This window comes from Manis pentadactyla, chromosome 10 (assembly GCF_030020395.1).
Source record: "Manis pentadactyla isolate mManPen7 chromosome 10, mManPen7.hap1, whole genome shotgun sequence".
Lineage (NCBI taxonomy): Eukaryota > Metazoa > Chordata > Mammalia > Pholidota > Manidae > Manis > Manis pentadactyla.
In genome coordinates this window covers 3,357,823-3,370,836 of record NC_080028.1, presented here as the reverse complement: position 1 = coordinate 3,370,836, position 13,014 = coordinate 3,357,823, and the positions used below count along the sequence as shown (strand labels likewise).

The 13,014-nt window shown below is 57.1% G+C and overlaps 1 protein-coding gene across 3 annotated transcripts in view; it reads right to left on the bottom strand.

Annotated features, from left to right (window-relative positions):
• CELSR1 (cadherin EGF LAG seven-pass G-type receptor 1) overlaps positions 1–13,014 on the bottom strand; it is a 126,710-nt gene that overhangs the window by 24,172 nt on the left and 89,524 nt on the right. For all 3 annotated transcript variants that reach the window (XM_036906600.2, XM_036906601.2, XM_036906602.2), the window contains exons 10-18: positions 9,408–9,593; positions 8,237–8,350; positions 7,193–7,367; positions 6,419–6,560; positions 4,152–4,272; positions 2,379–2,562; positions 1,935–2,036; positions 1,178–1,272; positions 594–803 (exon numbers count right to left, since the gene is read on the bottom strand). In XM_036906600.2, the coding sequence (XP_036762495.2) occupies positions 594–803; positions 1,178–1,272; positions 1,935–2,036; positions 2,379–2,562; positions 4,152–4,272; positions 6,419–6,560; positions 7,193–7,367; positions 8,237–8,350; positions 9,408–9,593 (1,329 nt within the window). The remainder of the gene's footprint in view (positions 1–593; positions 804–1,177; positions 1,273–1,934; positions 2,037–2,378; positions 2,563–4,151; positions 4,273–6,418; positions 6,561–7,192; positions 7,368–8,236; positions 8,351–9,407; positions 9,594–13,014) is intronic.

Below are 13,014 nucleotides of genomic sequence, written 5' to 3'. Positions count from 1 at the left end.
AGTGCTCTGTGTGGGTGGGGAGGCCCCCCACGTGCTCTGTGTGGAAGGGAGGCCTAGAGTGAGTGGAGGGGGATTATGAGGTGACCCTGCCCCACCCTCCAGAGCAATTCCCAAACATCAGGATGGATGGGTCTCCTCACCAGTCATCGCCAACAGACATTTCTTAGAAGGGCCAGTTACTTAAACACAAAACACAACGGTGTGCATGGCCGTCTGCAAGCAGGACCCCAGTGAAGGGTGGGAGCAGACACTCTGGAATGCTACCCCTTAGGGCTGTGTGCCTTCGCTGCACCTCAGTTTCCCTACCTGTAAAATGGGGCAATGACTACATCACAGGAGGCATGTGGGGTAAGTGGGCTATCCATGTAAGCATTGCCAAAACGCCCCTGACAGGCCTCTGCAGGTCACCGTGCCGGCCTGGGCTCGGCTCACATTTGAAAAGTGGGCTTTTGCCTTGAGGACATTGGGTACAACAGCTTTTCACAGCTGAGCGTGGACACTGGCCGCCCTCTGACCCCTGCAGGATGCCTGGGCTCAGAGTGTCCCACACAGGTGGGTTCCCCTGACGGGGCTCCTGACCACCACCCACCCACCTCGTGGAAGTTGGCGTCCCGTGTGGCCGCCAGCTCAAAGCCCTGCTGGTGGCTCTCGTGCAGCAGGACGTGGGCCAGCAGCTGGTAGGCCGTCCGCACGTCGTTGCCGAAGAGTGAGCCCGTGTGCCGCGTGGCGTTCCGCAGCGCCTTGGCCAGCCTCAGGGACCTGTTGCTGTCCATCCGCGTCTCATTCCGGCTCAGCTTCTCATTCTGGATCAGGAGAGGAAGGTGGTGTCTGCAAACCCACTGTGCTCGCTGTACATGCTTCCTGCTAGTCCGAAACCCACTATCTGCCTGTGGAAACTTGTCAGAAAATAAACTTGAAAAACCCCAAAAAGCACTTCGTCTGATAAAACTGACGTGAAAATGGAGGGTCTATCCAGCTCAAAAGCACTTGGAAAAAGACACCCAGTGGAAGAGGTGAGAGCACGATGCCCAGAGGACAGGCGCCAAGAGGGGACCCTGCCTGCAGAGGCAGGCCCGGAGCTTCTCCGGCAGGAGGGCCACACTCTGCCACAGGCGCCGGGGCAGGGGTGGGTGTGTGCCCTGCTGCCCCCACACCCATCCCCAGGGCGCCGGCTCACCAGGGCTCTGAGCTCCACGAAGGAGGCGGTGGTGCAGTTGAAGAGCTCGGGGGGCAGCCAGCCCTTCTCCCCGCTGCAGTGCCGCACGGCGTTTCCTAGGGGCAGAGAACAGGCACTGAAACCCAAAATCTGCATGGTAATTAACGTGTGCTTGAATATGCAGGCGAGGCGTGACCCCAGTGGTGACGTGCACCCCTCAGCAAGTGCCACGGCCACGAAGCCCACACTAGCCTTGCTCTCTCAGGCCTGGGGCTGCGTCTAGCAGTGCCTGGTGTTTGCTGCCAGGCCTTACGGTTGCCTGAGACGCCTGCAACTGAGCCAACCGAGCGGACATCTGAGCGAGTCTGCGGAAAGGAGAAGCCAGCCCGATCGCCCACCGAGGTCCAACGCTTTCCATGTGTGCAGCACGCCGGCCAAGGACCGGCCCAGGCCCATGCGCCCTCCACGCGTCGTCTCCCTGAGCTCCCGACCCCTCGTGGGGCCGACGTGGCTACTATCCCGTTCACAGACAGCCCACCGCTGTGCCGCCGAGGCAGCTCCTCTGAGTGCCAGCCTGTCCTCCTCACATTCTCATTATGCCCTCTCCGCATCTGTCATTACTAGTAAGGAAAGTTCTCTAATTTTCCCTGACACTATGGCTAAAGATTTTTCAGCAAGGAACTGAATGAGTTCTGACGCCTTGGCCAGCTATCCCATAAGCCACATGCCTCAGCGCAATTTCCTGCCCAGAACAGATGCCACGGGCCACGGTACTTACCCACGGATCCCTTGGGGCAGGGCACTGCAGCTGGCTGCCCAAACTTGGTCTGCGGCCACCAGATGCCGGCCTCAAATGCTCTGGGACATCCGCTGTAGATGACTGGGGGATGGAGAAAGGAAGCAGCTCAGCCCGGCATGGCCGACCTCCCGAATGTGCGCAGCTCTCCGCACGCTCCCCCGAAGCAGGCCTGCCACTGCCAGGAACTGGACCCCTCCTGTCTTCCCATCAGGTTTAGAACAGGGGCCGGGGGACCCAGGCTCTGGCCTAGCCCCTCCTGGAAAGCCAGGTTAGAGAAGGCCAAGTGTACAGTCAGACCACGAGGCTGCCAAGAATTCCCCAAAGCCGAGGAGTGTGCACTGCACACACAGACACGCGCATGCACATGAGCCCAGCAGCCCGTCATCGCAACGTGGCCTAACGGGGCCAAGGGACAACACAGACCTTCACAGCCAAGCATGGTGACCTCAGCAAAAGGGTTGTCACAGCGGTTGCACTGGCGGCCGATGACGCCGGGCTTGCACGCACACTGCCCTGTGTCCACATCACAGGTGCGGCTGTGGGAGCCATGCGGGAAACAGTCACATGGCAGGCAGGCATCCTGGTCCGGGGGCCTGTAGTGATTCTCCTGCAAAAAACCCCAAGCAGCGCATGGGACTCCAGACGCTGCAGAGACCCTGCTCTTGGAGACACTGAGGTCCCAGCCTGGCTGCTGGGCCTCCTACCGCTGCCCCCACCATGCTCCCCTAGCAGGTGGCTTCCTGGGGGCCCTCCATGCTAGACAGGGCAGGAGAGCACCCCCCCTCTCATCTCTGGGCAAATGTACTGTGCACCACCTCATACTTGTCCTAAAATGATCAGAGACTCAGATGCAGGTTTATGTATGATCCCCTTGAAGCATTGTTTTTGACACATGAGAAATCAGAAGCCACCTGGATGTGTACCGTAGGCTGGCAGGTTACGGTCAAGAGCACGGGCTTCAGACTTTAAGGTCCTGGGTTTATGCCCAGTTCGGCTGTTCACTGGCCACACCGCCTCTGTGAGGTCACTCGAATCCCCCACTGAAAACTGGGTGGGCTGTGACCTGGGTGCTCATGGCCACCATCAGGCTTCCGAGTCAGGGAGGGACACAGTCCCCCAAGGGGGTTCCATCTGTATTTTAGCGCCCAGACCAAGGCACTGCGATGTCAGCATCACCCTCGGAGTGGAGATGGGTGTCCCTGTCACCTCCAAATTCTCTACAATTTTATAGGTATTTTTTTTCTCCAAATACCCTCCCGCTTTCCTGCTGCCCTGCCCCCACTGATGCCCCACAGTTCCACACGGCTGGCCCAGTCCTGACCCTCTACAGCCATTGTGGTTTTTCATGCAAGCATTTCAGGAGACAATGTTCTGTTTTTGGAAGCACCAGGGAACCTAGGGGCCACTACTGATGTCAGACCGCTGGGGCGCACCAGGGGCCGTGATGTAACGTCCCTCCCTGAGTGGGCAAGGCCTTCCTGTGAGCACATGTCCCCGCCAGGCAGCTGTCAGCAGGATTGTCAGGGTGCCTGGAGCCTTCCTGGAGGCCGAGGGGCAGGCTGCTTTGCCTAGAGGGGAGGCTGCAGCATGCACGCGGGCCCAGAGGAGCCGACTGCTGCACACGCCGATGGACTCCCAGGCGGGGCCGCCGGGAACTGTCCTGTTTTAGAATTTCAGCTGTCGTGTGCCGGCGATAAAGAAAAGGAGCAGCTGTTAAGGAGAATTGTGGCTAGTGCCAAAGATGAGCCCACCTCACAGGGACTGGTTTCCTGTTACCAACTAGGAGTGGGGCTGACAACTCCACCTCCCACTGCCCAAAAATGTCTACACATAAAAACCAGCCCTGACGTACTCAGCACATCCGTGGCCAGTGAAAAATCTAAAGCCATGTTTGTATTCGTGTGTGTGCATGTGAATGTGTCCAGGTAGACATTTGTAGGTGTGTGCGTGTACAGTTGTGTTGGTATGTGTAGGAAATGTGTCCCGGTGACACAGGTATAGGTATGTGGGTGTGTGGGTGTGTGGGAATGCATGCAGGCAGACGTGTGTGTAGGTGTGTGCATGTGACAGTGTGCAGGCATGTGTGTGTGTGTGCACACGCACACATGTAGCTCTGAAGGCGTGTGCACCGGTCACCCCGGGCTCGGCATTGTGTGGGGTAGGGGCGTCCCGTGCCAGGTGCCCGCATGGGCCCACCTTGCACTGGCACTGGCCGCTGGTCTTGTTGCAGTCGGGATCGAAGCCTTTGCTGACTGCACAGTGGCAAGGTCCGCACACGGGGTGCCCCCACCAGCCTTTGGGGCACGGAAGGTCCATCCTGTTGGGAAAATGAGATGGAGAAGGAAGGTGTTCACAGCCATTCTCGGAGTGAAAGGAAGCCTGTGGGAGGCCTGCAGCCTTAGTGGCCTGGTTCTGGGCACCTGCCTCCCTGCGGTGCCCTTGGTTCACCCTCTGCTGGTCCCCCTCACTCTCCCACGGTCCCTCAGATTTCCTGTCATGATCTCAGTGTCCAGAGGCCCACGTCTGGAGGGCTTTCTATCTACAAAACTGTTATCTTTAAAATAATCTGCTCATGTTTTTGTTCTACCTGGAAGACACGAGCGAGTACTCAAACCTGGGCTTCCTCCTCACATGACATCACCACATTCAATACGCCGTGCATGCTCGGCCCCAGCACCCACACGGTGACCCCTGGCTTGTGGGGCTCAGTGACAACTGACCCCGCATGACCCAGACTGAGCCGGGCAGGACGCAGGGGTCTGTGGCAGGAGGTGCTCAGGGCGCAGCGCCTGAGCAGGGGACTCTGGGGCATCCACGGTTCCCCAGGCCCCCGGGCCAAACACTGGCCATGTCCCCAAGAGTGCCAGGAACAACCTTTCTGAGGACACGACACGTGCCTCAGTCAGCTCCCTGCAGCCATGGGCTCAACCCGGTGGGCACAGGATGTGAGACCATCCAGTCCTGCCCTTGAGAACAGCCCCAGCAGAGCCCCACAGGCCCTGAGATGTGCATCAAAGGTGACAAGGCCAGCCCCACCCCGCCGAGGCTCTGGCCACTGCCTGTCACTCTACCTCTGATCCTAACCTCAGACCCCCTGCCTGTGGGGTGACCCCACCACAAGTGTCCCAGGATCCTCAAAATGAGGTACCACCCTGTGTTTACCAGCCTGGCTAATGGCATGCCATCCACCCACCTGTCTGGCAGGCAACCTCGCATATGCACTCACCTGGCAGCAGTTATTAAGTACTGACTGTGCACACAACAAGGGCATGAACACAATCAGGGCCGAACAGCTGGGCCCAGGGCCCCTGTGCCAGTGTTTGTGATATGTATTGACAGTGTGGGCACCCAGAGCCTTGGAGTGCCCCTCTTCACCTTGCTGTGCCCACAACACCAGGCCCTGGAGATGCCGTCGGCCTCCTAGGTGGTCCCCTGCCTCTGGCTTCCTCCTGCTCCAACCATGCTCCACGCGCCAGCAGGGACCTTGAAGATCTAGTCTCGATCCTGCCACTTTTCTGCTGGGCCCCCATGGCCTCCGTAAAGCCATGCTCTGTCCCTGGCTCACAAGGTGGGCCCCTGCCTCCCCAGTGCAGGGCGCTGTGGTGGGGAGCACCCCACAGGCAGGGGGTCTGAGGCTGGGATCTGAGGTAGGGTGACAGGCAGCGGCCGTGCCCTGGCGGGGTGGGGCTGGCCTTGTCGCCTTTGAGGCTCCTGGGACAGCACGGCCCTGGGACCAACCCTCTGAGCTCTGCAGGCTGGCCTCATCCCACCACTGCTCTCTCACTCTGCCCTAGGTTGCCCCCAGAATGCCCTCCCCCTTCACCCCTCTTGGCTCCCATCCCACTCCCACCAGCAGGCTGGGCATCCCTCGTCTCCCGTGAAGTCACAGGCCGGGGCCACAGGCTGTGTCTCGCTTGCTCTGGTCCCTGACGGGAAAGCAGAGCGTGGTGCCCTGCCAGGTGGAGCAGCTCCTGCGCCAGGACGGCTGCCACTGGGTGAGTCACCAGGTGCGACCGGGTCACCTCTGAAGGGGCCGGAGTCTTGGTTCGTGGGGAAGCAAGATGTCCCCCTGGACAAAGTGACTCATCTGTACTGGCTGTACGCCTGGGCTTGGGAGTCCGGAGAGCGCTGGCTCCGCGTGCCCCAGGCCTCCCGTGCCTGTCGGGCCACCTCCAACCCGGACTCGAGAGGGCGCTCGGTGAAGGCACGCCCACCCCCCTGCATCTCACTGCCTGCCCACCGCGTGCACAGCGAGCTCTCGGTCAATGAGTTATGTCGCATGTTCCTGGAGTAAAACATGCTCGAATAGGGTTAGTTTGAAAAGCCCAGTTTGGTTCTTGTGTATTTCATGCCAAGTTTCTTTTCAGGTCCTTATTATGCAGGCGAACATGTATTTTCAGGCTCAGTGACGAGGAGGAGAGAGTCGGGAGAAGGGGCTGTGTGGCCCTGGAGGGCCCCCTTACTTGTGCTGGCAGTACTCCCCGTAGCGGCCGGGCCCGCACTCACACGCGTAGCCCCGCAGGGAGCCGGGGCTGTGCACGCAGGCTGAGACATGCTCGCAGGGGTTCAGGTGACACGCGTCCACACACTTCCTTCCAAAGTACCCTGCGGGGACAGGCCAGCATCACGCCCTCCCCGAGGTCCACCCCTGCCATTGCAGCCCACCTTCTGGAGCCAGACCCTCGATGGTGAGGTGTCTCGAACAGTCCACGGCTTCCCCAAAACTTGCCTTCCCCTGTCACCCTCAGAGGGAGGGCTGGGGCACCTCCGAGTCACAGGGAACACAAACGCCCAGTGGGTTGCACTTGGAAATGCAGAGAGGGCCGCCCAGGCCACCCAGGGAGGGCAGAGCCGTGTGTGGAGGGTCCTGGCCACCCAGGACACACGGCAGATGGGTACCAGCTGAGCAGGACTGCAGCACCTCAAAATTCTGAGGCTGTCACGAACCACAGAGCCTTTGAAACGTGCACTTTTCACTCGGTTTTTCCCCCATCATGTGCCCTGAGGATCGTGCCCACAGTGCCCTGGGGCCCAAGTGAAGGAGAGACAGGGAGACACACTAAGACGAGGAGACCCGCTCCTCGGTTACAAAACAAAGCATAGGGCTCCAGGGACCCGAGAGGGCTGATGGGGAAGCCGACACCCCATCAGCTTTCCTCCAGGACTTCTGAACACCAAAGGCGTCGCCCTCCACCGGCGGGCGCCAGGAACGAGGGGGTGGGCACAGGGGCTGCCACCTTTCTCGCAGACGCAGGAGTAGCTGTCCCAGGCATCGTGGCAGCGGCTGTGCGGCGGGCAGGGGCTGGAGGCGCACGGGTCCTCCACGTCACAGCCGTCCTTCACCCTGACCTTGAGGGCGTCGTTCATGCTTAGCGTGGCGATGTTGGTGGACGTCTCGCCCATTCTCACTCCCTGGGTCAAAAAGGGGCAGCCAGACTCAGCCCGGGGACCTTGGGGCTGGAAGAGCCCCCGGAGGTCACCAGGTGTCAAGAGAGTGCCAGCTCTCTCCGGGCCCTTGTTGCACAGCGACGCCTCATTTAGACGCAGAGCCGGGACCGCTGGGTGGGAACAGGGAGGGGGGACAGCAGTAGGAACCAGGCCACTTCTGCCTCCCCGGGTTTGTGTCCAGGCAGGGACACAGCCACCCAGAAGCGAGGACAGAGTGGGTCCACATTCTGATAATCCCACAGCTAGTGTCACGGGAAAGTAAATGGGGGTGACGGGCGAGCACCAGGAAGGTGGGCAAGGCAGCTGGTGGGAGGCGGGGTGGTCGTGTGGAAGGCATCTGGCAAACAGGCCACCAGGTAAGGCCCACGGCAAGGTGCTGGGCAGGAGGCCCAGTAGCCAGAGCCCGGAGGATGGGTGCAAGGGGTTCAGAGGGCACTCGGGGCCAGGAACACGTGGGTGGGGGTGGCGAAGGCACGTAGGAGTTAAGCCGTAAGTCAGAGGACGTGAGCTGACCTCACTCCGGCCGCTGCTAGAACACCTAGTCTAGGGGATGAGCGTGGGAGTGGGCTGGGGGGGCTGGTGCAGGCTTTGAGGGGTGGGTCCTGGACTCGACATGGAGATGGAGGTGCAGGTGGCTGACCACCGCGGTGGGGCTGCAGGGGAACAGGGGGATCCACAGGGGAGGGTGGGTGTAAGCTAGAAACAGGATTTAAAGTTGGGTTGGCGATCAGACATGTTATTTACTGAACACTAATATGTTGAACAACAGCAGCGACTGGGGTGCTGGCAGCCCCCGAGCAGCCCTGAGGGGTGGCCGCCATGCCCCTCCGTACCTGCATACAGCCCCGGAAACCACGGTGCACGGACACCTTGTCTTCAGACACCCCCCCAACGACAATGCTTCTCATCTTCAACCCTGGAAGCTGGTTCCCGATCTGCACTGTGTCCTGTGCAAGGAAAAGGGGACTAAGCCACCACCTGGGGACCTCTGGCTGGGAAGTCCATGCTGGGAGGCTAAGACACAGTCGCTCTGGCAAACTCCCCACAGCCAGAGGACATCCGGGCCCCCAGAGAGGGGCAGGGCCTCCGCCTTCTCAGTGGAGAGCACGACCATCTGCGTGACGGGCAGGGCACAGGAGCCAGGTCAGAGGGTGTGTCAGCAGCCCAGCCCAGCCAAGGTGGCCAGCTGGGGGACGTGGGCAGCCCCCCAGCTCCGTAACGGGTGCTCCTAACCATCCACTGTGAGAGAAAGAGCTCAGTAAGGCAGTAAGATGGCTGCAGAGGGAAAATACGCCCACTGTTGCAGGAATCTAAGGAAGTCTTGGCCAGGCCCTTAGATCCTGGAAGGCGGGCCCGTGGAGCTGTTTATTCTCAGAACCAGGTATCAGAGGAGCCAGGACTCCAAGGGTGCTCAAGAATCACAAGCAGCCCCTTCAGCATGTGGACCTCCTATAGAAAACATCTCATTACTGGTGGCAAGCCGTGGAAATCCAGTGTGGTTTAGCAAGCGTGCACCGAGTGTGCTCCGCCCGAACCACTTGCCCATCGAGGCCAGGCTTGCCTCTCGGGTGTCCTACGGACCCCTCTGGTACCCAGTCTCCCTGCTCACCCACCTTTATGCACTGTCCACTGTGAGGGCAAGGACCTGCACGTTATTCATCTCTGTGCCCCAGAGACTGGTGCTGAGCAGCAGTAACTGTCGTTACTTAAGTCAGCTTTGCTAAAAGAAATGGCTGCAGAAGGCGGCAGTACACCATGATGGGACACACAGATGCAGAGTCCAGTCCCCGACTCTAGAAGCTGACCCTCGAGAAGGTGGAGGAGGTGCAGATGCCGGTGACCTCGGCATAAGGCGAAACGTGAGACCCAGACTCAAGGGCCCTAGGACAGGCATCCCCAGACCCACAAGGGCTCCGGTGGGCCCCGACACACAGAGGGGTCACTCTGTTTCTCCATGCGCCCTATGAAGGGGTCTGTTCCAAAGTGGGTGCAGGTGCAACTCACCTGGTCCATCCCATAGTCCAAGGTCATGACCGCCAGGTACTTGATGTCTTTGCCCTCCTTGGCGCTCTTCAGCTCTATCAATAGGTGGTGCCACTCGCCGTCAGTCACACGAGACCTGGACAGCCGCACGGATGCCACGTCCGAGGGGCCATGGGACACCTCGAACTGGACGTGGTTGTTCAGGATCTGCAGGACAGGGAGAGCCATGCCCACCGACTGATGTGAAGACAACAGAAGAGGAAATACTTTGCCGTCACTTAAATAACAAAGCCAGGCACACAGACTTACTAAAGGGCACTAGGTCAAAATTAGGCAGTTTATTACTGTTGTTACCTGTAACACTTCAGAATTATAGGTCTTTTTCCATGGTATTCAGGGTCAAATGTCGACAGAGGTCAGAGGGTAACTAGACTTATCTTGGGGATCATTTTGTAACATATAAAAATATCAAATAGGGTTTTGTATGTCAATTATACGTCACTAAAAAAATGATGACAGAGGTCAAGTAAGATAAAGCCCATTAGCCCTAATTCTGGGGACACAAACAGATGCAGGTGTTTACTGAGCTCTTATTTTGGATGCAAATGTCACACTTTATAAAGATAAGATTTGGGCTACCATGTTTAAGTATGTGTATGAAAAAATAGAAGTCAGCATTGTAACTGGCCTAAGATGTGCATGTTTTAAGAAAACATAGCCAGGGGTAATGCCAAGATCTTGTTTCCCCTAATGAAGGATTGGGTAATTCGGAGCAACTCTGCTTTCTGAGAACACCTAGAAAAACGAGGCAAAATACTAAAGCACACCTGTCTGCAGGCATCAGAGTGACTCAAGGCACTGCAGTTAGAGCCACAGCCATGAGAAAGCAGGTCTGCAGAAATGAGCGTGGTGTTTGCTCTCCCCTGGGGTCATCAGCTGCTCTGGGGGACACACAGCTGAGGCTGAAGGTGAGCAACACTTTCTAGGCTCACGGGGTGGGGATGATAAAAACTGGAGTTCAGAGCCTACCCAGGGTGGGGGCTGCCTGTCAGAAGCAAACATGAGGGACAGTGACGCCACCATTCCAGCTTCAAATTCTCTCTGCTTTTTCAATATGATGTCCAGCAGTCAATCAAAAACAGCCAAAAATTTGCTCCAAACAAAAGTACCTAAGGAGACCAGACAACGTGCTTGAAACCAAGAGAAGCAAGAAACAACAAAGACAGACCCATGCGGGATCCAGGAACCAGAAGCATCAGACACAGAGCTGTGTATTCATATGAGACAAAATACAGTTCAAGGCAAGAATAATTACTAGAGATAAAGAGGATTTCCATAATGAGGGTCAATTTTCCTGGAAGATAAAAATAATCCTAAATGTGTATGCACCTAATAACCTTGCCTCAAAATACACAAAGCAAAACTTGGAAACTGAAAGGAGAGATAAATCCACCATTATGGCTGGGAATTTTTAATTCCCCTCTCTCAGTAACTGAGAAGACAGACAAAAAAATCAATAACAACAAAGAAGATTTGAATGCCACAATGAACAGACATCACCCACTCCATGTGTGTAGAGCACCAGAGGACACGTTCTTGCCAGGGACGGGGAACTGCACATAAAGATGAACAACTGCGTTGTAAAGCAGGTCTCAACACATTTTAAAGTTATGAAATCTCAGTGTACATTCTCTGACCTGCAATTATGCTAGAAACAATACCAAATGATTTACTGGAAAATGGAGGTCATGATGGAAACTAGAAAATATTTTTAACTGATTATAAAGATAATGCAACTAATATTGTGTTACTGCTTTTGGACTCAATCAGTAGTTGATTGAAAAAATGTAATTTTTCACCTTTTTGTACTCTAGTTCCTTTTGTACCCCAGAAATTTAAGCTTATGCACTAATTTCCTTTCCGTTCTCACCCACTGTCCTTGCTAAAAAAACCCCAAAGCCAGCAGATAACAATAAAAATGACAGATGTCTACATACAAAAGCAATACTGGCAGAAGGAATCCCAGGGCGATGGGGCAGTCACTGCTGCCACCTCAGGCCTCGGGCCTGTCACCGGGTTTAAGAGAAGCGTTCAACAATGGCAAGATTACCCCACCTGACAATGCAGGCAGATTCAGGGCGCCTGCATGCAATTACCCAAATTGGCCTGGGTGGTAGGATGACGTGGCTTGTCTGGTCTGCTGTGGAGATGGAGGGGACACCTGCACTGCAGCCAGGAACCTACAGGGCCTGAGGAGGCCCTTGTTCCAAATACATTAGGTGGAAATAATCCAGAACATTCTGTAGTGCCCAGTTGACCAGCCTTTGAGAACTGCTCTGGGGTGGCTTCTGGGTGGCCCCTGGGGTCTGGTGGATTTCCCCTAAGGCCAGATCTCTTGCCATCCAGCCCCTGACAGGGAGGGGCTGCCCACAGTCCCTGGCAAAAAAACCTTATTTTGGGGATTAGCTACATAGGAATAACGTAATCGCTCAAATACAGTGGGAGTTGGTGGCTTCGGGTAGTGTTCCCACTGAAAGCACACCTTTTCCTAGAGACCCCTGCCAAGTGCAACTTGTAAGCTCCAGTTCATCACCTGAATCAAAAACACCCAATTTAATTTGTTCCAACAGTGAAGCAACTGCAGGGGAAAATGCCATCCCCAGGCAGAACTGCGCCTGCCCGGTTCCGGCCCAGAGCCAGCTTCTGGGCCTGCCTGGTAAACTGCAGAAATTACAAGTTGAGGGAAAATCAGTGACAGCTGCAGTGACCTTGGAGCGCAGACGGCACTGTCAGTACGTCCAAGCGCGTCACGTTGCAAAATGCCCTGGGGTTCCTCAGACATGTGCTGCCCGGACAGACAACCAGGCCGGTAGAAGAAGAGAGGGGGCCTCCTGTCGGGTTCTGAGCCCCCAGCCCTGCCCAGACAGCTAGTCGTGGCCTCCTGGGGCCTTGTCTTAACTGGTCTGTTGGTGAGCCTGGGGCCTGACAGCCCACCAGGGCCCTCAGGGTCTTGTCCCCGCTAAGTGGGCGCTGGGCAGCACTTCTGTCCCCTCCCTCTGCCCCTGCCGCATGGAAGTGCTTCCAGAGGAGCGCCCAAGGGGCGACAGGTGAGGGTCCCAAAGACACTGCAGGATGCGGGCGATGAATGAGCCAGGGGACGCAGAGCTCAGAGGCTCTAGGCCTCCGTGTCACCATGGCAAAAAAAAAAAAAAAGAAATGGATACTCCGTAGGGCCCTTCCCACCTCTGACCATCTCCAACCGCAGCACAGCCTGCCTTGTCTGGGACTTAAGTCTACTCCACTCTGGGTAGAACAAGAAGCCCCAGGGCCCAAAGGAGTGAAAAGAAATGATTTCCAGTTCCATGAAGACATGAGGACTACAGCACGGGGACTGGAGCTGGCCCAGGAGGAACGTCCCAGCTGGGGCAGCCCTGACGCCTGCAGCGGGCCATCCCAGATGACAGCGGTGTGTTCGGGTGTGGCCTGGTCCCAGGGAAAAGGGGAGGCAGGTCCAGGGGTAAGCTCCCCATGCTCAGTGGACGGGGGGCCAGAGGGCCACTCTTAACATAATGAACGAGCCACGTGCAGGAGGTGTGCGCTGCCCTGAGATGGGTGTGCCCAGGCCTTC